Raw genomic sequence first — 24,676 nt, 5'->3', positions numbered from 1 at the left:
TTGTTGTACCTGCCTGGCAGCGTCCCGGACCCGCGGTACCTGAGAGCGACCAGGCGCCGCGTTTTTGGTTTATTTTAAATCATTATTATTATTATTATTATTATTATTTATTACACTTTGTTCTGAGGCTTTAATGACAACAGAAAGTGAGACGGTTTTACTTTGGCCGCGGGATAAATAATTAATCTGACAAGTCGAGCCGCACTCCCCAGGAGGAGGTGACATGAGGAGCTGAGCCGAGCAGGAGCGAAGTGCGCTTCCACCGCCTGAGACAAAAGCCAGGCCGAGGCCACAGGTGTTTCTCTGCTTCGGACTCGGATCCGCACTGCTGCGATCATGCTGGGAGCGGAGAGCATACTGGAGAGCCGGCTGAGGAAGCTGGAGAACCTTATGAGGAACCCACAGTCCGCCCTAAACTTGGAAACTCTGCTGGTAAGTTTTCCTGGTGTGTTTTTTTTTTATTTTTTTTTTTATTTTTTTTTTTATAACCCTCAGGCATCCCCCCCCCCCCCCCCCCACCCCCCTCTTCTTCTCCTCTCCGCGTGTTTGTCGTCAGTGCCTGAGATAATGAGTTACTCACATATTTGTGAGCAATTATTCTGACACGACCGGGGATTACATGAAAAGACACGTTTGAAAACAGCTGGGTACAAACAAATGGTGGAATAATGTAGCTGCTAATGACACAAACACTTTTGTAGAATAAAGGTAAAGACAGAAATGACTTGGACTCCTAATCAAAAATGTTGCAGGAGGAAGCCCCACCTAAACCAGAGCCTTTCCTGTATGGAGCACAATCTGTTCCTCTTCGCATTCACAGTATGGAATAGGGGGAATAAAGTGTATTTATAATAAAATGAGATATATTAATGTGGAATGTGATATGTTAATTATGTTAAACTCTATTAAAGTTTAAGCCTTTAGTGCTTTTACTGAAATCCACAAATACAGTCACCCCTAGTTGTAATCCACTCCATCTCTATGTGTGTTTACCTGCTGAATCTCCTGGTCTGGTCTGGACATGACATGCCCGCTGTCTGACCTGCACTGAGAATGTGCAACTACTGCCACCACGAAGCCTTTTGCACCTCAGCTTCTCTACAGGAAATAAAATATGGAGGCGCTTTTCCAACTGCCTTGACAGGAACTCACACCAGGCCAAATGAAATCCTGAAACTCCACCGAACACTGCCGCGCTTCTTATAACATAAGTTTTAAACAATCCGGTAGAGTTCCTCTGCAATCCATAAATAGCTTTGAGAAAAAAAATAAAGGGTTTGGACTGGATTAACCTGCTTTTTAATGTATGCTGGCACTGCAGTGACGTGTCCACTCATGTAATTCTCCACCTAAATGATGACAGCAGGTGACTTGAGTTTTTTTTTGGACTGGTGACACAAATAAAAACACAAGTGTAAGGATTACCGGTGTGGCATGGAAGTCCAGCTGACGTCTACATAAAACAGCAAAGAGTTTAATATGATAAGCTTTTCTGTACACAGCAACTGTTGTCTAGAGTTATTCCCTCTGTGTCTATACTCAGTGCTGATGAGTCACAAAACAAAGTCCAGTGGCAGAGAGAATCTCTGTCTGTGACACTGAGACTCAACCGAAGCGATATGAACGTTGCTGTGTAACGTGTCCAACTCGCACTCACCGGTCATCCTGCCTGATTGTCCTCACTGCGGTCGGCTACATCTGGTTCCTAAGCAGCTCTGTGTTGGAGGTAACAATAGCCACCGCGCCGCTTCATGCAGAGAGCTACCGCACAGGAAGCTGACTTCACGTCCTGGAATTGAGATGGAGATAACCTCCCATGACCTCACGTCACTATTTCCTGTTTGTCCACAAGCGGTGTTTATTGTTGTTTTTGGCATAAAAGTGGTTTTTGAAGTTGTTGTTTTTTTAAATAATTCTATTTTGAGAAAAGTGACTCTTTTTCAAACGGATCTATCTGATGATGGTCTCAGTTCTGAATACTGTGGAGGCGGGGGGGGAGCTGCTTTATGGTGATTACAGAGCTGGGCTGGAGCAAAACCCAGGTGACATTGTGTGACAGGGAGGGTCAGTCCATCACGTGGACAACACGCCAACACACAACAGTTTACCTAATGAGCATGTGTTGAATTATCAAAGGAAGAACAGGAAGAACAGGGGAAGCTCCACACAGTTATGCAAAGTATTTTTATGTGTACTCCACATTCTAGCAAACAGGCAGGTCGAAGTGGCTTTCAGCAACAAGTTCAGAAAATTCAAAGTATTACATTACAAAAGTTAAAGATGCCGTGCAGCTTACAAGGCGGGACCTATTGAGTTCTGTGGGCAAACAGGAAGGTCATTTGTTAAATGTGCAGCAAGGACAATTCAAACCAGGAACCTGAGGCAAAGCTGCCAACCAGAATGCACCGCCTCCTCGCCTCGGAGATATATCTCTTGTTATCGTTACTCACAGCTTCTGCTTTCGATCTCTACACTGCCTTCAGAAAAACAAGTTACAACAAGACTCCTAATAGTAACTGAGGTTTTTATCATCAGCATATTTATTGACGAGCTGTAAGACGTGCATCCAAAGTGTCGGATGTATGTTCACACTTTGGATGCAATCATCTTCCGGAAACTCGTTTGAGATATTTTGAACTTTGTCACGCGATGCGTTAACCTGCCGGTAGAAGGAATTTTATGACATCAACTGTGGTCATTAAACGATGGGCATGATCAGCAATTATAGTCAGGGAGGCTGTTGTTGTCAAACCAACCTCAAGTTTTGCTGGTAAACCCTGTTCTGCTCAGAACATCTCAGTCCTTTACACCAACAGCTGATACACACAGGATGGATCCACGTTGTTCACATCACATCAGTATCAGGTGACGTATTTCTAATACCCTGTTGCCCAAATTTGATGAGCCAGTCCTGGAAGGAAGTTTTTAGCCGGTATGGCACCGACAGTCGTAGTACAATAGTCCAAATTAGATTAGAGCACACTCTCCAAAAAATATAATAAAACACAATATAAAGATTAGTACGAAGATTTAAATCCCCCATCTTCTCCCATGTGGTTGGTATGAACCTGAACAGACCACGTCCACCATGTCTGCCCTGTGATTGGCTGTTCAGGACTTTATGTTAATGAGCAGTTTACTTTTCAGAGCTGACCTTTCAAAAACTGATAAGGTGTCAATAGTTATTACCATGAATTACGAGTTGTAAGAGGATCAATTAAGTCACTGAGTATTTTGACGACCGTGGCTGAGGTCGTCGAGTGGATTGTTGACCCGTCTTTCTGTAGACGGTGCGATTACCCGATCTGTTGGTGTGAGCATTTCCTTGAGCAGTGGTTCCTGTTAAAAGTGGAGCTCCTTGCAAGGCAGGTCTGTTGCCAGTAGTGTACAAGTGTTTATGTCAATGTGCGAAACATTGTAATACTGCTAAAACCAGTAAAGCCCCCCCCCCCCCCCCCGTTTAGTGAATTACTAGCATATAATTATTTCCTCTTTATACATGCAGTATATGCAAGTTATAAGCCAGGCAGGTTTCTGTGTCGGGCATCTGAGCACTAATATCAACACACTACTGCTGCTGACTGTGCTCCTTTACAGTACGGGGGGTGGGGGGGGGTGGTGGCTAAGGCAGGGAAGATGCATGATCATGTTCAGATTTGTCCAGATTCCACTTGAACTCAAGCAAGACGGAGCCAATTGTCTTTGGTCTGAGGCTTACTGAGCAGGCAAGAGATTTACCTCAGGAATGAGTTACTCCACAAGGTGTTTGTCGACCAGCAGATTATAAATAAGTACCGATGGCTTTCCTAAGACCATTTATAAACCCACTTGATAGTTGGATCTGAGTGATTGTGTTGAAGAAGTGCAGCCATATTGTTCGAATGGAGAAAGGACACCCGTGAAAACTAACCAAGTCCATGGTGCAAGTTGTGATGGCTATCTCACCCCAACCCTCCACGTAAAAAAACAAACAAGAAAAAGCTACCAACAAGCCAGCCGAAAGCAACATGAACCGACACAGATCAAAAGACACTGACACAATCACTAAAGCTCCTTTTAAAAAAAATATTTGACAATGATTGTTTGAGTTTCCATTTTCCTTAATCCCTGCAAAATGCTAAGATCGCCGCCTTTACCATAGACTTTACATGAGATTGGGGAGGTTTTTCTTGTTCTTAGATAATTAGCACACGGGTCTAATGTTGCACATTTATTAGTTTTTCTTAAACGTGATGTGACTGGGGTTGAATCACCGTTTGCACTCTCGCCTTTCTTTGGAACGTTTGCACCTGGGGCCATTTTCTCCAGGTTGTCAGACCTTTGTCTCTCAATCTTATGACATATTGTAGATGGGTTAATAGATAAATAATTATTCATCCTGTAGGCAATTCTATTTGGAATATATAGCGAAAGTAAATTAAAGGTATTTTTTTGAAAATCAGCGATTATAGATCTAGAATATGGAGAATATCCCCCCCCCCCCAAAAAAAAGTAGCAAAACATTGCAAAGTAAATTTATAGTGACGTCCAAATTGCTGGACGTTTAGCACCTTTGCATGGTCGTCACCATTGATGTGTAGATTTGTGTGTTCAAATGTGACAGTGCAAAGCACTTTGGGGCTGCTGAAGCAGTAAAGACATCCAATCAACACACCACTTGGTACCATCCATCTCTTGGTTTTCCACGAGAGTTGGGGTCACGATGGCTGAAGCATGTCCGCGCCAACGTTGGAAGAAAGGCTCATATCATCAGCCCATCAGACGGCTGCCGCAAAGAGAGACACACACCTACGTGTCTTTGTCAGCCACAGGGAGAAGATGCCAACGCGACAGAGACGAGGAGTAAAGTGGGTTCAGTGTTTTTGTCTTATTTGCATAGATTCTGGTGGCTTTGCAGAGAACAGGTTCAGTGACAGCAGTGTTCAGTGACTCACTGTTATGAGACTGTTGTTGTTTTCATTAAGTGGAAATAAAAATGTCAAGTTTTGCCAAAGTTCTGGCCTATAAAAACATGGGATCTTTGCAGTTTTCTTTTTGGATGTTTTTTTCAGTGGATATTGAATAACAGCCTTAGGCTTAAAGGGTTTAAATGGTAAATAGTGTACACAAGCTGTATTTCAGTTGAGAAACATGGAAATGTGGAAATTTTATACCATTAATGCAAGTAACTTCATTTCTCATGTCAGCTTCCTTTTAATCAATATGGATGGAGGATGGATTTAAATTTATTTTGAAAACTGGTGTCAGATACGAGGCTGCAGCAGTCTGAACACATTTATGATTTTAGTCACACATTCCCTATGTCTCCAGATGCATCTTACATGCAGCCTAAAATTAGATTGTATTATTTACATATCATTCAAATATCGCCAGGTTCACCTTCATACACACACACACACCCCCACACACACACGCACACGCACGCGCACACACACGCACACACACACACACACACACACACACACACACACACACACACACACACACACACACACACACACACACACACACACACACACACACACACACGACTGCTCAGTCTCGATCCAGACCTATAAGCTGTTTGTCCCACAATAGCTTCTGAGCCTTTAGGTCTATTTCCACCGTCAACAGGGACGGCGGTGGTTGGGGGGGGGGGGGCAGTTTGGAGGGTGCATCTCTCCTCACTGCTGCTATTTAAAGGTGCAGAATTGTTCCACATGTCCCCCCCCCCATCCACCCACCCACCCACATGTCCCAGAACAAACAGAAAAAACACACACTGCCCACACCGCTTCCACACACACACACACACACACACACACACACACACACACACACACACACACACACACACACACACACACACACACACACACACACACACACACACACACACACACAAACAACACACTCACTGCATGACTCCAGTTGACCCCTGTTTTTAGGGAACGGGGGTCATAAAACACCTTGTGACCCCCTCCTTCTCCCCGCTCATCTCCCCAGCTGCCCCACCAGAACATGCACTGGGATCACGGAGACATTCCGGGTTCACATGAAACTCAACACCGCCGATTTAAGCGCCGATGACACGACTGAGGCCTCGGATTTTAGCCTGATGCTGCCACTGCCCGAGTATGTTGCGCTATAGGGAGGGGCTGGTGGGCCCGCTTGATGGTCCGTGTGCTTGGGTAGGCGGCAGTAACAACATCATGTGACCAGTTCGTGTTGTTACATGGCTTGTTATGTCTGTATATCCAACCTCCATTGTTCCTTTGTGGTTGTTTGGCTTTGCTGCCCCATCACCGCTCTGCCTTTTCTCTCCCTATTATGTTGGATTTTGGAGCACTCCCAATATGGAAAAATGTGAAAGCTTTACATGCAATTCACGTTAATTGATTTGTTCGGTTTTGTTTGGAGGTCAGGGTCACACGACATGCGGAACTCTTCCCGACAGATAAAGGACCGTAAGAACAACAATGAAACAGGTTTGGAAAATGTAGCTGTGTTGCACAATTCAGCCAAAACCGCAAGAATTATCTGGTATATAATATTATGTTACCAATGTATGTTAGTTCAGTGGGCCCAGTTGTGTCTTTTAAACTGATGGTAAGCCTTGCAGTTAATTATTTCTTAAGAGGAATATGTGTTCTCTTTGTTTGTATTATTATTAATCATTTTTTTCCTTTTGTCTTCCAGGACTCCATGAGTGCATTGGCCCATGATTTGAACTACCCTGCTATGCGGAAAAACAAGAACATTGAGACCTTTCTGAACCGATGTAAGAACCAGATTAAATGTCTAATTTGTTTACAAAGGTTGGAAGACTGCGGAACATTTGTACTCAAGTGCACAACTACTGTTACTTTACTTATATTGTACTTAATTACAAGTAAAAGTATCATTGCTGAAATTACCTCATATAAAAGCACGAAAAAATACAATTTCACTGCATTAAGTTGCGAGTATTCAATATAGTAAAAGTCCAGAGCACATTTGTCAAAGAGTTAATTTATTGGCTACAAAATGCATATTAAAGGGTTTGAATATTAATTCAAATTGTGGGTTTACAAACTACATTACGTCATGCATATTATACGAAAGTAAATGTATATACTTGAAAGTGGTACAGATTAAAGTACATCATAACACCATTTAATTACAGTAACCTCTGAGAAGAGATTTGTGTGAAATACTTTCATCTCCATAGTCCATCTTACATTTTGTGTAGCAAGTCTGATACTTTTAGTGACTCATAATGTAGTTGTACAACAAAACTGTGACTATTATTCTGTCAGCCAAAGTATTCCTGTTATTTAATCTGATTCACATGTTCAGGAGTGATACAAAATGTGATTAAAGTGCCAATTGTTGAGGAAATCTAAATTGAGGGCTAATGAGTAATGCAAATGTCACAGTCAAAATCTTATTAAAACACAATTGTGTTACTTTAATGAGGCTGTACGTTGTTTCCAAACCATTTTCTAGTCTTGAGAACAGAAAATTCTGTATTTAGCTTTATGTACACGTGTACAATATGGCTGAAAAACCTAAAAATAGGTTTGATATTTCTCTTGTCACATGTTTCTTTGATTATATTTATTACACTATAAAAAAACAGAGGTCTTCTGGATGCATGCGAGCCTTTTACCTTCATGTTTCCATGGTAACATACGTTTGCGTCTCTCAGATGAAGCGGCCGTGAGCCAGCTGCGAGAACTGCAGGTCAAACTGGAAGACTTTGACAAAGTCAAGCTGATTGGCCGAGGCGCCTACGGAGAAGTGCAGCTGGTGAGATGTTTCTCTGTGCAAAGAGCCGATAAATAAGTGCGTGATTGTTCCCTCGCACATTTTAATTCCAAATCACCCGGAGGCTGCAGTGTATTGCAGTGATAAAAGGACAGGATTTCTCCAGCTGTTCCTAAATTCATCCGTTTGAATAGTCTGGAAACCACTAGAGGGTGCAACAATCTACAGAAACACACAATGTCTCATATAATTTTTTTTTTTCTTTTTCTTTTTTCCCCTCCTGTAAATGCAGTTTTAGTTATTGGAGCTTCAGGCTTGCAGTGACTCTTTACTTTCCTCAGCTCCCAGTGTGTTCTTGGTGTTCTCCTATCTGCTACGTGCAGAGCGTCTTGTGGTGGAAACGAGTCTGGACAGGCTCAGTGTGTGTGTGTGTGTATGTGTGTGTGCATGTGTCTGTGTGTGTGTGTGGGAGACAAGTGTGAAGTCTGGTGTGGGGGTGTGGAGGGGGGACCTGGTGCGTTTGTGCTTGAAATCTTGTGTAAGCATGTCTCTCTATGGGTGTGTACGACAATTACAGCTTTCTCCACCTCCGTCTGTAGATTTTCCTCTGTGCCTCTCATGTTATCTCCGTCGTAGTGACCTTCTGAGAATCTTCCTCTCGTTGTCCTTGTGGAGTTATCACTGTTTGCTCTTCCACGTCTCATGTCTCTGACCCGTGCCTCACTTCTTATGATTACAGGTTCGTCACAAGGCCTCGAAGAAAGTTTATGCCATGAAGCAGCTCAACAAGTTTGAGATGATCAAGCGGTCAGAGTCGGCCTTCTTTTGGGAGGAGAGACACATCATGGCCTTTTCCAAAAGCCCCTGGGTTGTTCAGGTGTGCATTTATGTTAATTCATCCTCATTAATGACATATTCACAAAATATAATGAAGCGTGTCTCTGATTTATTATTTTTACCACAGACTGAGATGTTGCAACACTTTTCCCTCATTTTGACACCGCATTAAACAAATATTCCCAAACCAATTATTAGTGTCATTTTCCAAATATTTTTTGCAACAGAGCCAATCTTGTTATGTCGGTTGGTTTTAGTAAGAAGTACATTATTGAATATCTAATGACAGTCCAACATTTAATGAATAAAACGGCCTTAGGAAAACTCCAATAATACTGGATTAATATGTAATTTTGACATCACACCACTTTACAATAGTCAAGAAGAATCACTGCAGTATAGCTTCTTGACAGTGAAAGCTATAGGAAATGCTGACTAAGGTGCATTTACGAATGAGATAAGATAATATTAATGTGTTACAATAATAATAGTCAAGGATATGTCATTTTTATTTTTGTGAAGAAATATGTACAGAAGGTGTAAACAGCCTTGAAATGTTGCATGAAGTATAAATAGAAAGCTGGTGTGCAGTTATTGAAAGTGCGAAAAGGGAAATGTAACTGTTAAGTGACTCTGAATGTGACTATTAAAGGAAATTAAATGCTGAAGAAACATTTAACTTGCATTAGGAGGTAATTTGTTGTTTTAGCCCGGAGGATAACCAGCATACTCTCAGCATGTAATAAATTAATAGTTAATTAAATGATGGGGTTTTAAGTTTCTCCTGCTTTTCTGTACTGCATGTCTTAATGACATGGAGTCGGAGGTTAGAGATTTGTGAGTCATTCACCGAAGCCGCATCTCGATTCAACTAATCTCTTGACATCCTGAGCATTAATTGACTCCTCGCACTTGCTCGCAGCTTTGCTGTGCTTTCCAAGACTACCACCACCTCTACATGGTGATGGAGTTCATGCCTGGAGGAGACCTGGTCACGCTCACCATGAATTACGACATCCCCGAAGAGTGGGTTCGCTTCTACACGGCGGAAGTGGTGCTGGCGCTGGACGCCATCCACTCCATGGGCTTCATCCACCGCGACATCAAACTCGACAACATGCTGCTGGACGAGCACGGACACCTCAAACTGGCCGATTTCGGCACGTGTATGAAGATGGACTCGGTAGGCCCGAGTTGTGTTTCCCTGTTTTTCATGTGTCTGCGGGTCTGAGCGCACCACCAGGTGTTCAAAATGTGAAGTGAAGCTTCACAAAGACAGGGTAACACTTCTAACGTCAGGCTGTTTCTAAAAAGGCCCTCAGAAGTCGTCAACTTAAACAACCAATCTGCAGTGAGCCAGCAGTGGCGTCTGTGCTGTGGGCCAGGAAGTGTTTTTCACCCTTTTGTTTTCACCACAGCCATTTCAGAATAGCTGGCTGCACACATCGGAGCTGTCTCAAAATCTACCATTAGGCCCAGTGCATGGTGTAATTACATCTCTTGTACAAATAGTCCAAACAATCGGGTAGAGTTGGAAGCAAAAGAAAAACAGGCTGAGCAGACTTTACACACTATATATATATATATAACTATGATGGATTATTGAAAGAAATTTCATGGTGAGGAAGGTTTGCAAGGAGTCACAAGAAGACCAATTAGAACAAAGTGTCCTTGTTTCATAAGTTCATTACTCTACAGCCTCATTACAGCCCATTTTGAGCTGAGTTTTGCTGAACCATAACATTTCTGCAGACTATAGCATGCATGGTTATCCAAACTTTCTCTTAAAGTATTTTTGTGTGTGACGTTGTATCTACATTTCATTGCTGCAACACTTTTCCCTCACGACAAGCATTGCTGCCCTCTGCTGTTAAGTTCTGGATCTCAATGTGTGTTGTGCCTTTTTTTTTTTTTTTTTTCCTTTTTGAAAATAGCATTTACTTTTAACAGCAGCCACTTTTTAATTAATGCCACTGTAAATTGTCGTGCATTTTTTAAACAATGAAGCCTCCTGGGAGATGATTTTTAGCAACAGGTCCCATGTTTCACACTCCACAGTTTTTCTTTGTTTGGTCTTACTTCTCTCATGTACTCTGTTGTGTATCCGTCTATATACAGACGGGCATGGTGCACTGTGACACCGCTGTTGGCACGCCGGACTACATCTCCCCCGAGGTGCTGCAGTCTCAGGGTGGAGATGGTTACTACGGCCGAGAGTGTGACTGGTGGTCTGTGGGAGTGGTTATCTATGAGATGTTTGTTGGTAAGTTCCGGTATTCATCCACTTGATTGTCCATCATAGGCGAGTCTAGACTGAGGTTGGAATGACTAAATCAAGGATCTAAACATGAAAACCATTTCTCAAGGTTTTTGGGTTAAAATTTGACATATTTGGCATCAATTGTTGACAAAGACATGTTTTTTGGTATTAGTCATCATTTTAATGGTTTGATCTTTCCTTCTTCTCGTAGGTGAAACTCCTTTCTATGCAGAGTCCTTGGTTGGGACTTACGGGAAAATAATGAACCACAAGAATTCTCTCGTCTTCCCAGATAACGTTGAGATATCTCCGGATGCCAAAGATCTCATCTGTGCCTTTCTGATTGACAGGTTTGCACGTGCAACTACAATTTCACTGTGTAGTCATGTCAAAGTGTTTACCTGTCAGAAGTATAATATTATACATGGTTTAAGAATGCAGTGAAATGTCCTTAGCACCTGTTCCAGACCTAAACACACAAGATTTATACATACACATTAGCATTGATTCAGTCTAAGTGTATACAATATCTGCATTGATTTCTCCAGAAGAAAACACAATAGTAAACAAATGCAGTTATGAAGTAATACGTAATTTTCTCGGCTACTGAAATGCAGATCAATAGATTTGTAAAGTAATTCAATTTGTGGGATTACTACACAGCAATTTATCGTTTGAAATGGTAGTGAGATAGATTACATTCTGTAAATTGTGCCTAAGTATTAATGAATTTATATATTTGAAAAAAATCAACTCCTAAAAGCCCCTCTAAATTCTACTTAATTCCAGTAATGTGAGTATCAGTTCGTTAAGAATTAACTATCTCCATGCCATTTAAACAAGGATAACTCATGTCATGCTTTTGCTTTAGAAATGACCGTTGTACATGAGATGGATTGTTACTGATTCAAGGTTTCATCCTTCATCTACACACTATGAAAGAAAACAAAACTTCTTTCGACCATAGGAAAGCATGCTGCTCGTCACAGCTCCAGCCTAAATGCAAACCTTTGCATGAAAGGTAACAGTGAATGGTTCTGTGGGTCATTTTGCTCAGTAATAACCCATCCCCCTGGAAGAAAGCACTTCCTGTTTACATTAGTAACCCCGCCCCCAAGAGGGCTCAAACACAGGCCCTTTCTGCCTTGACACAGAGCAGCCTTTCACTTTCCCTCCCTCAGTTTATTTACCTTCTCTCTCACTATTCTCTCACCACAGACAGAATCTCACATGTGTGCGCACACCCACACAAACACACACATTCTGCACACTGACCACTGACTGCTTTCACCACTGAACCCACATGCTCCGTCACTGTGTCTGCATCATGCTGAATCACTCCTGTAAGCACGGCCACTCTCTCCTTCTGGATTCACTCATCTCTCCTTCCCTTCTGCGAGTCTTTCAACACCTTCAAATTTTTATTTTTTTTTAAATCCGTCCTTTAAATTTTCTCAGAGCTTCTCCTTCAGCGCTCCTGCTATTTCCTGGCCACTCAGACTCCGCTTAGAAGCCTGACTTGCTCTCCTTTTTCCTTCTTCTTCCTCCCCACCCCTGCCCTCTCTTCCTCTTGGCTGGGTTCTGGAATGTCCCACACGTGGCAAGCCCAAACTGCCACACCCCTTCAGCCCTGCACCCAGAGGTGGAGGAGGGAGAAAAGGGGGGAGAAAGTGGGGAGGACTCCCAGTTGTGTTGAGCCAGTCAGGATGTTACCTCCAGCTTGCTGATCCTTGGTGTCTTCACTCCCTGGAGCCCTTATTATCGTGGTGCTGACTGTGTAGAGGAGGTTCTCCTGTGTCCACTCGTGGTCATGCGGCTCTCCACGCTGGTTAGCGTGGTCATTCCACTAGGCTCTGTGTGTTTGGGATGAGATGTTGGCGATGGTGGGTGGAGGGGAGGTGCGGTGTGCGTTTTGTGATCACACTGAGAAGACTCGCCTTCCAGTCTGACTGCTCGCTCCTGTCGCTGTGTGCAGGACGGTTCGTCTGGGCCGCACTGAAGTGGATGAGATCAAGTGTCACCCCTTCTTCAAGAACGAGCAGTGGACCTTTGACAACATCCGTGAGAGTGAGTGTCTGCACATTTTTTTTATTAATTCTTTAATCTTCACTGTTATTTGTAAGCCACCAGAGCACAGGTGCAGATTTCCTCCCTGCCATCTCTGGTAATTTGCTCTTCTTTTCCCCTCCCTCTCATTGCTGCTCACTATATTGAGCTCCTCTTATCATTTTCAATCCGTTCTTCTGCAGGTCTGTTCTGCCTCAGCTTCAGTTCAAAGTTTATTTCCAGCCCCTGAGCCATTAAGCCTTCATATATGGTTCACATGTGTGCCATATGCTGCCCCCTCATTTTGTACATTATATGACAGGAACCTGGAAACAGGAGTCCACATGATGCACAAAACATGCAGGATAACCAGCTACATATGAGCAGTGCTGCCAAAGCCCCCGATTCATCAGAAAACTTTCAAAGTTTTGCTTTTGACTTTTTTACCATAGACAATAATATAGTTTTGTGTTGACATATATACATATGGAATCAAAATGTAAAAGTGAAGTACAAGTGGTTAAAAATAGAACATTTCCTGCATTTTGAATGTAGTAGTGTTTTTTTTTTTTTTTTGCAAAGTCTGTAAACAATAAAGAATTACAAATGTAGATCTAAGATGTGGTAAACATCAAATGTTCCAATAATGCAAATATGTTTAATTATCTTATTAATATCAAAGAATCTTGTAGTTCACAGACATAATACATCACTGTGATGCTATTGTATACTATTTGAATGTAGTTAAATCAATGATGAATCTACACACAGCCAGTCAACAATGCAGTGTTGATGCATTTTTAGATTAATAAAGCATTTCTACATTATTTTTGTTGAGGGTGTCACTGGAAAAGAAAACATGTGCAAAACCCTATGGAGCCACTCATGCATTAGGTAAAAAAATTTCATTATAAAGCAAAATGAGATTAACAAAAGGAATTTAAAAATAAATCTGACAATGCAATGAAGATTTAAAAAAAATGCACAGTGAAGAATCACATACATCAGTAATTTTTTTATGTGAGACCATGAAACTTTATATTAGTGACATTATTCTGATACTTATCAGGGACTTCATCAGTAATATACTTATATCAAAGTCATTATATTCCATTTCAATGGCTGATTCAACTCTCTGTTTATGCAGGATAGAGTAAAAAAAGGGAGGGGGGGGGGCATATTTTAGGAGTATGAGCAGGACCTCTGTGTCTGTATATAATTACATTCAGACTATTTTCCCCACCTCTCTGTGCTTCACCTGGCTCTGATTAAGAAAACAGACAGAACTTCTGATCACAGCCGGGCAGTCTGGAACATGAAACCACCGCTGTGCCGCTCGGCTCTCGTCGTGTTTGCACATGCACGTCCTGTCGCACACGGACACTCCCCAACTCACTCGCCGGCTCCCGTCCCGGCATCCTGCAGAGCTGCCTGCAGGTCCCGGCCCCTCTGTGTCTCAGGGCCTGTGGCCGTGACTCCACTGGGCTATTTTCTTCGCTTATTTTTTCATTAAGTGTTTGGACGGTTGAGGGCGAAGCAGGCGGCTCCATGGATGGATGAATAGATGAGTGAATGAATGGGACGGAGGCAGCATCCTCCCCCTTTAGCGGCGGGCGGGGCAGGCTGTGCGGCCTCTGTGGACGGGCCTAATGAGAGGGGCGCCCTGGTTTGGAGGGTTGCTCCCGCTCGCTCGCTCTCACTGTGGCCACGGCTGCCTGTCATTAAGCGCCCGCTATCAGAGAGCATTCTGGGAAGTTGGGCCACAGGGGCCTCCGAGGAGCGGCACACGTCTCTCCGTCTCACCACAGCTTGTCTTTTTTTCTTCTGTCACTCTCTCGTTTTATTCCCACCCCCCTCGTTTATTTCATTGCAGTGCTTGATCTCTCATGGTTATTTTCTCCACCATCTTTGTCCCACTGGGGGTTTGTGACTCGACCTAACAATAATGAGCTCTTCGCCAAGAGCCAGGATTGCACTGGTCAGAGGAATCTGACCTGTAACAGCTGCTTTATTTCTCTCTAATTGGAGGCTATTTAAAGGCAAAAAAACTAACTTAGTTTTATCTGGTTGGCCCTTTAACACATTTGTGTGTTGTGTGTGTGTGTGTGCATATTGCCCAGGGTTATTAAAGTTGCCTGCTCCTGTGAGAAGAGAGCAGAAGGGTCGTACTCTCCTGGCGTGGTCAGACTTCGCTTGTGAAAGGCGCTGTGTGTGTGTGTGTGTGGGTGTGTGCGTGCGTGCGTGTGTGTGGGGCATAAAGCGAGTACTGTACTGGAATAGGAGTGGTGTCAGGCTCACGCCAACCTGCAGAAAGCTCACTCTCACTACTAGCAGTGCCAAACTTGGCACGAAGTTCTCTTAAACTTCTCAAAATGCATTTAAATTTAAATACTTGCGGCACATGATTTTAATCCTCTAGTTTATGTTAAAAAAAACAGTGTCTTTCTCATTCCTCAAACCCTCCTGGTTTCTTCATTTCTCTCCTCCAGCTGTGGCCCCAGTTGTTCCCGAGCTGCACAGTGACATTGACACCAGTAACTTTGATGATATAGAAGAGGATAAAGGAAATGCCGAGACCTTTCCTCCTCCCAGAGCCTTCGTGGGCAACCAGCTACCATTTATCGGCTTTACTTACTTCAAAGAGGATCAGTAAGTATCTCAATCAGATATTTCCGTCACTTTCTTTGTTCTTTGCTGAGCTTACCCATGCACTGTTAGGAATAAATCTTGGATTTTATGGGGCTAAGCGATAAATGTGCATGTGAATATGTTTTGTTTGCCAAGTCCTCAGCAGTAAGCGACCGGGCTTAAGGGAAGCCAGCTCTGTGCCGTGAATATGATAGGAAAAGGCAGCTTCTCTCTCATACCTTTGACACAGTCTCACACACACACACTGTATGCCTGTTTCTGTTCCACACTGCTGCCTTGTTCTGACAGCCCCTTTAAGTGCCCACTTTGCTTATGAAAAATCTCACTTTCTATGTGCTGCTTTTGTTACCTGAAGGTACAAATCGACTATTTTAGGTGTGTATTGGATTTCTGAAAAGGGAAATGCTTGTCCAGTTACTTTTATGTCAGACGCTTTTTTTTTTTCTTGAGTAAAATGGCAATCTACGGTAGACATTTCTTGGAATACATGAATATGGACTGAGCAACTCACAATGTGTTGTTGCTTGTTTTGTTCAAATCAATTTCTATTGTAATGAACATCATTCGATCTAAAAAGAAATTAGCAGACTCTTAATGGGAGCATTTAATACAGCATTTCTTTGTGTGTTTCTGCTGTGGTAAACCCATTTGCACCTAAGAAGAAGCCTTAAAAGGTCTTTGAACTCACACTGCTTCTTCAGCGAAACACGATTACAGGCTTTATGCTTCATTCACCACCATAGTCATATTCTCAGTCTAGAACTCTTCTAAGATTAGCTGTAAATTCATTTATATCTCATGTATTTGTCTCTTATTTGCACCTTATTGATGTGTCAACTCATTCGTCATCGGGTTTTTTGTTCCATTCTGACAATATTTCAATCTGTAGTGTGGCTCAGGGAGACACTTTACAAGCCTCTTGGTGTTTCTCTAATTTGTAGAATGTTTTGGTTCGATGTGTTTTTGTGTTGTATATTTTTGTTTTAGGATAAAACGGTCACCTCTTCATTACAAACCAGTATTTCATTTATGGCAGAAACTTGGACTTGCGGATGGTGTTGTGTGTCGTCTCGGTTATAAAGACCCTTTATTTAGTCTGTTGAAGGCCCAATGCAAAACGCTTAATGTCCACTCATTGTCATTTTTGTTGTGGCTTTAATTTGAATTTGCACGTTTCCCCCTCAGGCTGCTGAAGGCGAGTAACACCAGCTCCCTGGAGGATTCGGAGGACAGTGAGGAAAACCGTAAAGATAAGGAGAATAGTTCAGACAATAAGAAAGATGTAAGTGTTTTTATGTGAGGTGATAAAATTATTGGTATTAGAAGAGAAAATGGTTAAATAAAACAGTTTTTTTGGGGAGGGTTTTCTAAGGATTTCTCTGTCCACCACAGCAGCTGCAGAAAAAGCTCAACCAGCTGGAGGAACAGCTCGACCATGAGATGCAAGCCAAAGAAGAGCTGGAGCAAAAGTGCAAGTACGACCAGGCCCACACACACAGAGCATTTTCATGATAAATGATACCAATAAATGTACAGTCTCAACTTTTCATTCATGATGAAGCAGCCCATTGAGATGATACACTCACAAACATTACGGTGACATTTTGCCCCAAAATATTAAATGGATACAGGCCACCTCACTAGATAAACTAGTGTGACCTTTTGCAGACGTTTTCGAACTTTGAACAGCGTCGAATATGTGCATTTGCTCGAATGTTGACAGTGTTAAATTATATCTATATTCATAGGACATATGTGTATGGTGGTAGAATATACACAATGGAAACATCAGCACGCCCCACCTTGCACTGCAATCCCTCACTATGTGCACATGCGTGAAAATCTTCCTGATTTAAAAAAAAAAAGAAATGTGTGTATTTTTTCTTAATTTTTTACATTCAAAGAATTTATTGATTCAATCAATACAAAAAGAACAACTGTTCTTGTGCAAGTTTACATCCTTTTAATTTAAAATGCCTGTCTTTATATGCAGTCTGTAGCTTATTTTATACACTCAAGCATTTAAGCACCCCTCCCACTTCCCCCTCTCTTAAAGGAGAATCCTGCATTTTTTAATCATATTCTGCTTTTACAAGGTTTATAATGCTCACGTTTGTTTGAGACCCTCTGAGAGCTTGTAGTTTTGCTATAAGTTATGTTTTGCCTTGTATATTGAGGGGGCTTTTAGCCGGACTGCATTATTTTGGAGGTAGTAGTAACTCAGCCCATCGTTAACATTCTTCAGAAGAGTCGAATATTACAAACGGCTCTCTGTTTATTCGCGGTCCAACTCAAAACAACTACAGACTACAGCTTTAAAAGAAAAACGCTTTACAACTCATTAACGTGTAATTTAAGGCAGAGCTGCTTTGCTGATCACACAAATGCACCTAATTTGGTGGTTGAGTGCACATGCACAATGATAATGATGCCGTATGTGACATGGTTACATTCCTCACGACCACTTTCATTTTTAGACGCTGGTATAGCTGCTAAAAACAAAGCCCCATCAGTGAAAAGATTGCTGGTTTCTTTCAGCCACTGAGCAGAATTTCATGTTGCGCGTCACGTATGTCAGGAAATAAGTGGGATTGTTTAGCAAAATGGGAAGAAACAGTCCATTCCTCTTAAAGTGTAAGCTTTTTACAAACTCCCATAATGGCAGATGTTAAAAAAGAAATGGAGGCAAAACAAAACTCAGAACACAGTTGTGGTTGTGCTTTCCTGTCTGGTACATCATAAATACTGTTCAGTTTGTTTAATTTTAGAAATTTAGGGAGATGTTTACATGTATTTTGGAATTTGTATTTAAAAACCCAAAAAAAACGTAAGATAATCTGTTCTGAAATTGTTTGTTCTTTTTCCAGAAATGCTACAAACCGTTTAGACAAACTGGTGAAAGAGTTAGACCAAGAGGTGAGAGTGGATACAGTTTAATGTCATGCATGTACCCAAATGTGACAAAGTAGGTGAGAGTTTGTTTCCACTCACATTGTGCGTGGATCTCTATCCTGTCAGATGAACAGCAGGCAGAGGGTGGAGGCCTCGCTCAGGCAGCTGGAGAGAGAGCGGGCGCTGCTGCAGCACCAGAGTGCCGACAGTCTGCGCAAAGTGGAGATCGAAACGGACCGAAAACGCGGCCTGGAGAATGAACGTAAGCAACTATGACGAAATGCTTGTCACCTTTAGATGAACTCAAACAGAAATTCCTAATTCTGTTGTTGCTAAACCCAAAGAAAGTAGAGATCGGAACGTCTATAGGAGTCACCAGTTGTTTTTATGGACACTACTGTGCAAGTGCTGAAATAAATGCTGGTTTCCAGTCATGCGAGCATCAAGAAAGTAGACTGCAGCAGAGTTCAATAATCCTAATCCTACATAATGCATTCATGCAGCAGCTGTCTTTGGGCATAACTGAGAAATAGGAGTCCCGGAGTCCTCATCTCAACATCATGGAGTCTGTTTGGGTTTGCATGAAGAGACAGATTTGAGCCGAGATCAACTCTTACTTCTGAAAGGTGTTTAAAACCATCTTCCTGTGTAGTGGTAGGCAAAGTGAGAATATCTCATCTTCGAGCGGCTGTGGCTCTCAATCATCTCCCCTTTCCCATATTTGAAAAAAGAAAGCAGAAGAAATCATACTTTATTAATCACCTTGAGGAAATACCTTAACTATACATGGTTGGAGCAGCGGGCTGCCATGTTGTGGCGCCCAGGGAGATCATGGGTTAAGAGACGCACAGTGGAGGTCAAACCAGTGATCCTCAGATCCCAGGTCCACTTCTCTAACTTCGACGCCACCACTCGAAGGGTCTTTGAGCAAGACTCTGAACCCCATACTGCTCCCAATGGTTGAATTGAGCACCTGACATGGCAGCCGTCACTATTGACATGTAAATCGGGGACTGTGACTATGGAAGTGTTTTGGGATTCCTGAAGCAGTGAAAAAGTGCTAAATATATTGAATCCATTTACCTTTCTGTGTTGAGTCAGCATGTTTTCCCTGCACACAGTATAAAAACTTGCATTCACGGTTAGTGACTCCAACTTGCCCCTCGGTGTGATTGTGAGTGTGCGCGGTTGTATGTATCTTTGTTTGCCCTGTGGTGGACTAATAAACTGTCTGGGGTTTACACTTCCTTTTTTTTTTTTTTTTTTTTTTTTTTTTTTTTTTTTTTTAAATCTTTTTTTGCCCTTGTCCTGTTCGGCAGCTTGGGCCAACAATATGATGTGATTGAGAGCCTTCGGAGTCAGAACAGTTTTTGGTCTTGCAACAGGGAGAGACCTGGAGTCTCCTCCTGTTGCCTTCTCCGTCAGAAGCTGGCATGGCTGCCGTACACGACCGGGGGGGAACGCACAAAGAGAGAGAGAAGAGAAGAGAGAGAAGAAAGTCGAGGGGGGAGGGGGGAGGGGGGTGGGGGGAAGGGGATAACATACAATGTCCTTGTTGTGCTACATATATTATTTGCAATAATCACACTCATCCAAATACTTTCCAACTGTTATTAGATTGAACCAGCCTGAGCAGCTCTATCTAGACAGTAAGATGATTTCCTAGATTTAACTAGCCTGAGCAGCTCTATCTAGACAGTAACGTGAAGCAGGAACATGAAATAACAAAGAGGCAACAACAAAAGAGGAACATGATTTTTAAAGTTTGAGCAAATGATGACAGACAACAAGCAACTTCAGAAGCACCTTTCGTGAGGAGTGAAAGTGTGTGTGTGTGTGTGTGCGTGTATGTGAGTGTGTGTGGCTTGTCCACTGGGTGTGGCCACTGGGGTTTACACTTCCTTTATCACAGTTTGGATCAGCTGCAGTGCTCCTCACCCCTAATTTGGATAAAGTGGTGTAGAAAATGTTTCACTCTAAATGTTTTTGAGGAATTTGAGGGATAAAGATTAACTATAAACCTGTGAAATCAACCCCTGTTGCATTAAAAATCAAAAGTATCAAAATGGCTTAGTGCTCCTGAATAACCACTGTCATTTCACTTGTTCTGGTGTTTTCAGAGTCCACTGAATGTGTTATATAAAACACTGCATTGACTTTCTCTGTGACTGTGTTCGCTTGTCAGTAAACAACCTGAGGGACCAGCTCGAAGATCTGAGGAAGAGGAACCAGAACTCGCAGATTTCCAATGAAAAAAACATTCAGCTACAAAAACAAGTGAGTCGGGGGCGAATTTTTTTTAATGCCTTTGCTTTACATGGTGTTGTTTTTTTTCCCCTTTATTTATCCATGTGTATACCTCAGTGGTTTTGTAAGTGTTTATACTTTTGGGCAGCGAGCAGTTGTAACCACAGTTTTAATTATTCTATTTTTCCTGCTGCAGTGACCAAGATTTGCCTTAAGGAGGGGAAAAAAAAAAGTTTCATCTTTTCTGGGTGTGTGTGTTTTCTGGGGTTTTTCTTCCTCTTTTTTTTTTATAAACTTGTAGCTGGAGGAGGCCAACACTGTGCTTCAGGCTGAGCAAGAGGCAGCAGCGCGACTGAAGAAGAACCAGGCAGAGGCGCAGAAACAAGCCCAGAGCCTGGAGGCCAGCCTCGGGGAGATGCAGGAGAAGTGCAGCCAACTGGAAAACAGCAAGGTGGAGCTGGAGAAGCAGCTGAGGGGGCTGCAGGCCGAGCTGGAGGAGGAGAGACGAGATCGCAGCCTTGGAACAGAAACTATTAACGATCTGCAGGGTGAGACATAGCTCTTAATTACTCTTTCCCCTCGACAGTTATTCAAATAAACGGGATAAATTATCTAAATGAGATGACCAATAGCAGTATTAAGAAATGATGAAAAAAAAATTTCGGCTATATCTGGAATGTAGTCAAAGGGATCTTCATGAGCTGCTAAAAAGCTACTGCAGTAAACATCACCTCAGAAGCAGGAGGATAAAATACGTTACACAACCTGACGCTCGAGGCAAAACAGGCTATTAGATGTGAATCGGTTTTTTTTGGAGCCGGCCTTGGGAAATGTTTGATCATAGGTGGAAACATCTGCTCAAAAGGCTGCGAGTGAAGCAAGAGGCTGTAAAAGCCCGCGCAAGACCAGAGCCAGGACTTCTCCAGAGTGGAAACTTAAGCGCGCTGAGATCAGAGGGAGTGTAATGAAACAACAGGGTTACCTGTTTGCTGTAAAGCCTCGTGATTTTTTCCCCTCGTAGTAAAAATGTCAGAGTAGGCGGAGTTGGGGAAAAAGGAAAACAAATGCTGACTGTTTTGCTTTGGGTTTTTTTTGCTTCTTTGAAACTACACAAGTTAAGCATGTACGTATATCTGGAATTTAACATTACATTTATTTTTTTTAAATTTCCTGTGTATTTTTTCAAATGACGTCAGATAAGCCAAATCTATGTCAGGTAGGCTTGATGTTTGTGGGGCTAATTCTATCATATGTCTTCACTTTGAATCAACATGCACGCTATAAATATTCCTCCCTCGAAATAAACTCTGTAATTTAGAGTCAATCTGTTTTAATTGTACTCCAATTAAGCATCTTTCCATTAGCTGTAAAGTCAATAAATGTTTAGTTTTTTTGAAATGTTTTTTTTCTTAGCCACAAAAGTATATGCCTGCGAGCTGCATTTGTCTGTTTTAGCTGATTCTTTATATTTATTTTCTACTGTCATTCCTAATTTTGATATAATTCTGGGAAAAAATCATTGTAAACTCTTTTTCTAACTAATGTAATTTCTGCTTCTCAGGACGCATCTCTGGCCTAGAAGACGAGGTGAAAGAGGTCAAATCGTCTTTCTCCAAGGTCAAGACTCAAAAGAAGGAGCTTCAGAAAAAGCTCAATGACCTTGAGAAGGTAAGTTCACCTTCCCGGCGGCTCGGTTTCTGTTTCTGACTGAATAACACGAGTGCACCCGGGTCATAATATGAACTGTGACTTTGTAGGAAAAGGGCAACCAGGAGATCGACCTGACGTTCAAGCTGAAGTCGCTCCAGCAGAGCCTGGAGCAGGAGGAGGCGGAGCACAAGGCCACCAAGGCCAAGCTGGCAGATAAGAACCATATCTACCAGTCCATCGAAGAGGCAAAATCTGAGGCCTTAAAAGGTGAGCGAGTGGGAAGACGGGAAAAATGTGTAAGCTGCAGGTTTAACACGGTACATAAACACTGGAAAAAGTAATGGAAGAACAAGATGCAAGTCCAGGAGTAAAAGTGGCGTCGGCGAGTTAGAAAAAGCTGGAGTAGAATAACCTGAGAAAGGCTCTGATTGATGGGGTTGACCTCAAACTGAAAAAGCCTTCGCAAACGATTTTCATTTGTTCCAGCAGTTTGACAGAAAAGTATAAGAGACTGGCCTGCGGATATTTTACCGGTTGTCCTTCTCACACCATTATCTGGTGCCTCAAGCAAGTTTATTGAGAGGTGCAAATGGCTTTGTCGATACTGTGCTGCAGATAACGCCCCCTTATGACTTTGTTTTGTCCTTTCCCGTGGCCCAGAGATGGAGAGCACCCTGCAGGAGGAGCGCAGCCTGAAGCTGCAGGTGGAGGAAACGCTGCTGCAGCAGGAGAAGGACCATTCGATGCTCGACTGTGACTACAAGCAGTCGCTGCTCAAGCTGGACGAGATGCACGCTCAAAAGGAGAAACTTTGCGAGGAGGTACGCCCAGCTCTGTAATCACGTGACACAAAGTTTACCCTTAGATGTTTCCGTGCTCTTAAGTCGCCCGGTTAAGACGGATGTTTCACCGGGAAGTTTGACCGAAAAACTTCTGGAATAATTTGTGTCGAAGGAGGGAAACATGTGAAAACGTGGCAGAAAGAGCTGGAGTTGCATGACACTACAATAACCTACTAGAACTACATCTTACACTCTTATGACAAGGTTGACTGGATTGATTTAGATTTTATGGATGTAAGTTTGGCACAAGATGTGCAATGAGTGAGTGATTTGGCCTTTTGTTCCTTCCCAAGGTAACTTTGAGTGTCTGGCCGTTTTTCATTATTGATACTGTGTGTTTTTGATGGGACTGACTTTTACCAGATGTGTGACATGCTGGTGAATCTTATGTCGTTGAACAGTCATACTAGTGAGGTGATGTGGACCACTATAATGAGGAGTATAAGGACTTGAGGTTATTTAATTCTGCTTTCAGATAGTTTTTAATTTCTTTTGCTCCTCCACAAAATGAAATGGATTTGTTTTTAGATTGTGCATCCTAAAATACATTTTTACCTGATTTTCCAGGTGATACATTCATTTTAAAAGTATTTATTTTCTTTTGAATAAGTAAAACAATCTGACGTTGGCATATTATTGGTAATTTGCTTGATTTCCATAAGCAAACTCTGCATGTCTCACTAAAACATAGTTTGGTGCTAAAAATTAAGCATTACAACACAAGTAAGGATTTCATAAAATTACCTGGTAATTATACACACACACACACACACACACACACACAACTTGTATTAAAAGCATGAACTTTTATTGACCTAGCTACCGCTTTCATTACCCGTCACCCGCAGGTGAAAGTCTTAAACGCGCGTCTGGAGGAGGAGATCCACAAGCGGAGCTTGAGCCAGAGCGATCTGAAGATGCAGAACCAGCAGGTGTCTGTGCTCCGCTCCTCAGAGAAGCAGCTCAAACAGGAAGTCAACCATCTGCTGGACATGAAGCAGATCCTGGAGAAACAGAACCAGGAGCTTCGCAGGTCAGACACACACACACACACACACACACACACACACACACACACACACACACACACACACACACACACACACACACACATTCACACCAAACTGCTTAATCGTCTGAAAAATATAAGTTAAATAATGTTTTTTTTTTTATTCACTGAAAGCCACTGAGCTGTGAGTAATGACATTTTAATCATGACTGAATTTTTGGTGCTTTAATCTATAGAGACAGGTACTGCATTTTTTTTTATTCGTATATAAATTATCAAAACAAAATGTTTAGAGCTTTTTTTCGTTTCTTTACTTCCTTTACCAATACTTGGCAATCCCCCCCCCCCCCCCCCCCCCGGTCCCCGGTTTAAAATATGGGGCACTTTTAAAGGTCAGCCTTCAGGATCAGCAATGCTGTGGTACCCCAAGCGTGTTAAAGCTTCTGGAGCAGTGTTTAGCTATCTTTTCATCCATCCATCCATCTTCTGCACTGCTTCATCCAGCTTAAAGTCGCT

The 24,676-nt window shown here is 42.3% G+C and overlaps 1 protein-coding gene across 3 annotated transcripts in view; it reads left to right on the top strand.

The window, feature by feature from the left end:
- The first annotated feature begins 159 nt into the window (after positions 1–159).
- LOC308126494 (rho-associated protein kinase 2-like) overlaps positions 160–24,676 on the top strand; it is a 37,493-nt gene continuing 12,976 nt past the window's right edge. For 2 of the 3 annotated variants that reach the window (XM_080490968.1, XM_080490966.1), the window contains exons 1-19: positions 160–432; positions 6,679–6,760; positions 7,670–7,770; positions 8,468–8,605; positions 9,488–9,748; positions 10,684–10,828; positions 11,037–11,175; positions 12,801–12,892; positions 15,361–15,520; positions 16,706–16,802; positions 16,913–16,995; positions 18,388–18,436; positions 18,539–18,674; positions 20,598–20,689; positions 20,961–21,207; positions 22,221–22,327; positions 22,417–22,576; positions 22,970–23,130; positions 24,000–24,184. In XM_080490968.1, the coding sequence (XP_080347094.1) occupies positions 337–432; positions 6,679–6,760; positions 7,670–7,770; positions 8,468–8,605; positions 9,488–9,748; positions 10,684–10,828; positions 11,037–11,175; positions 12,801–12,892; positions 15,361–15,520; positions 16,706–16,802; positions 16,913–16,995; positions 18,388–18,436; positions 18,539–18,674; positions 20,598–20,689; positions 20,961–21,207; positions 22,221–22,327; positions 22,417–22,576; positions 22,970–23,130; positions 24,000–24,184 (2,531 nt within the window). In that variant the 5' untranslated portion in view covers positions 160–336. Of the gene's footprint in view, positions 433–4,778; positions 4,848–6,678; positions 6,761–7,669; positions 7,771–8,467; positions 8,606–9,487; positions 9,749–10,683; positions 10,829–11,036; positions 11,176–12,800; positions 12,893–15,360; positions 15,521–16,705; positions 16,803–16,912; positions 16,996–18,387; positions 18,437–18,538; positions 18,675–20,597; positions 20,690–20,960; positions 21,208–22,220; positions 22,328–22,416; positions 22,577–22,969; positions 23,131–23,999; positions 24,185–24,676 lie in introns of those variants that run through there. The other variant, XM_080490967.1, reaches the window with a different exon arrangement.

The sequence above is a fragment of the Lipophrys pholis genome, assembly GCF_963383615.2.
Source record: "Lipophrys pholis genome assembly, chromosome: 21".
Lineage (NCBI taxonomy): Eukaryota > Metazoa > Chordata > Actinopteri > Blenniiformes > Blenniidae > Lipophrys > Lipophrys pholis.
This window is presented reverse-complemented; position numbering and strand designations above follow the sequence as displayed.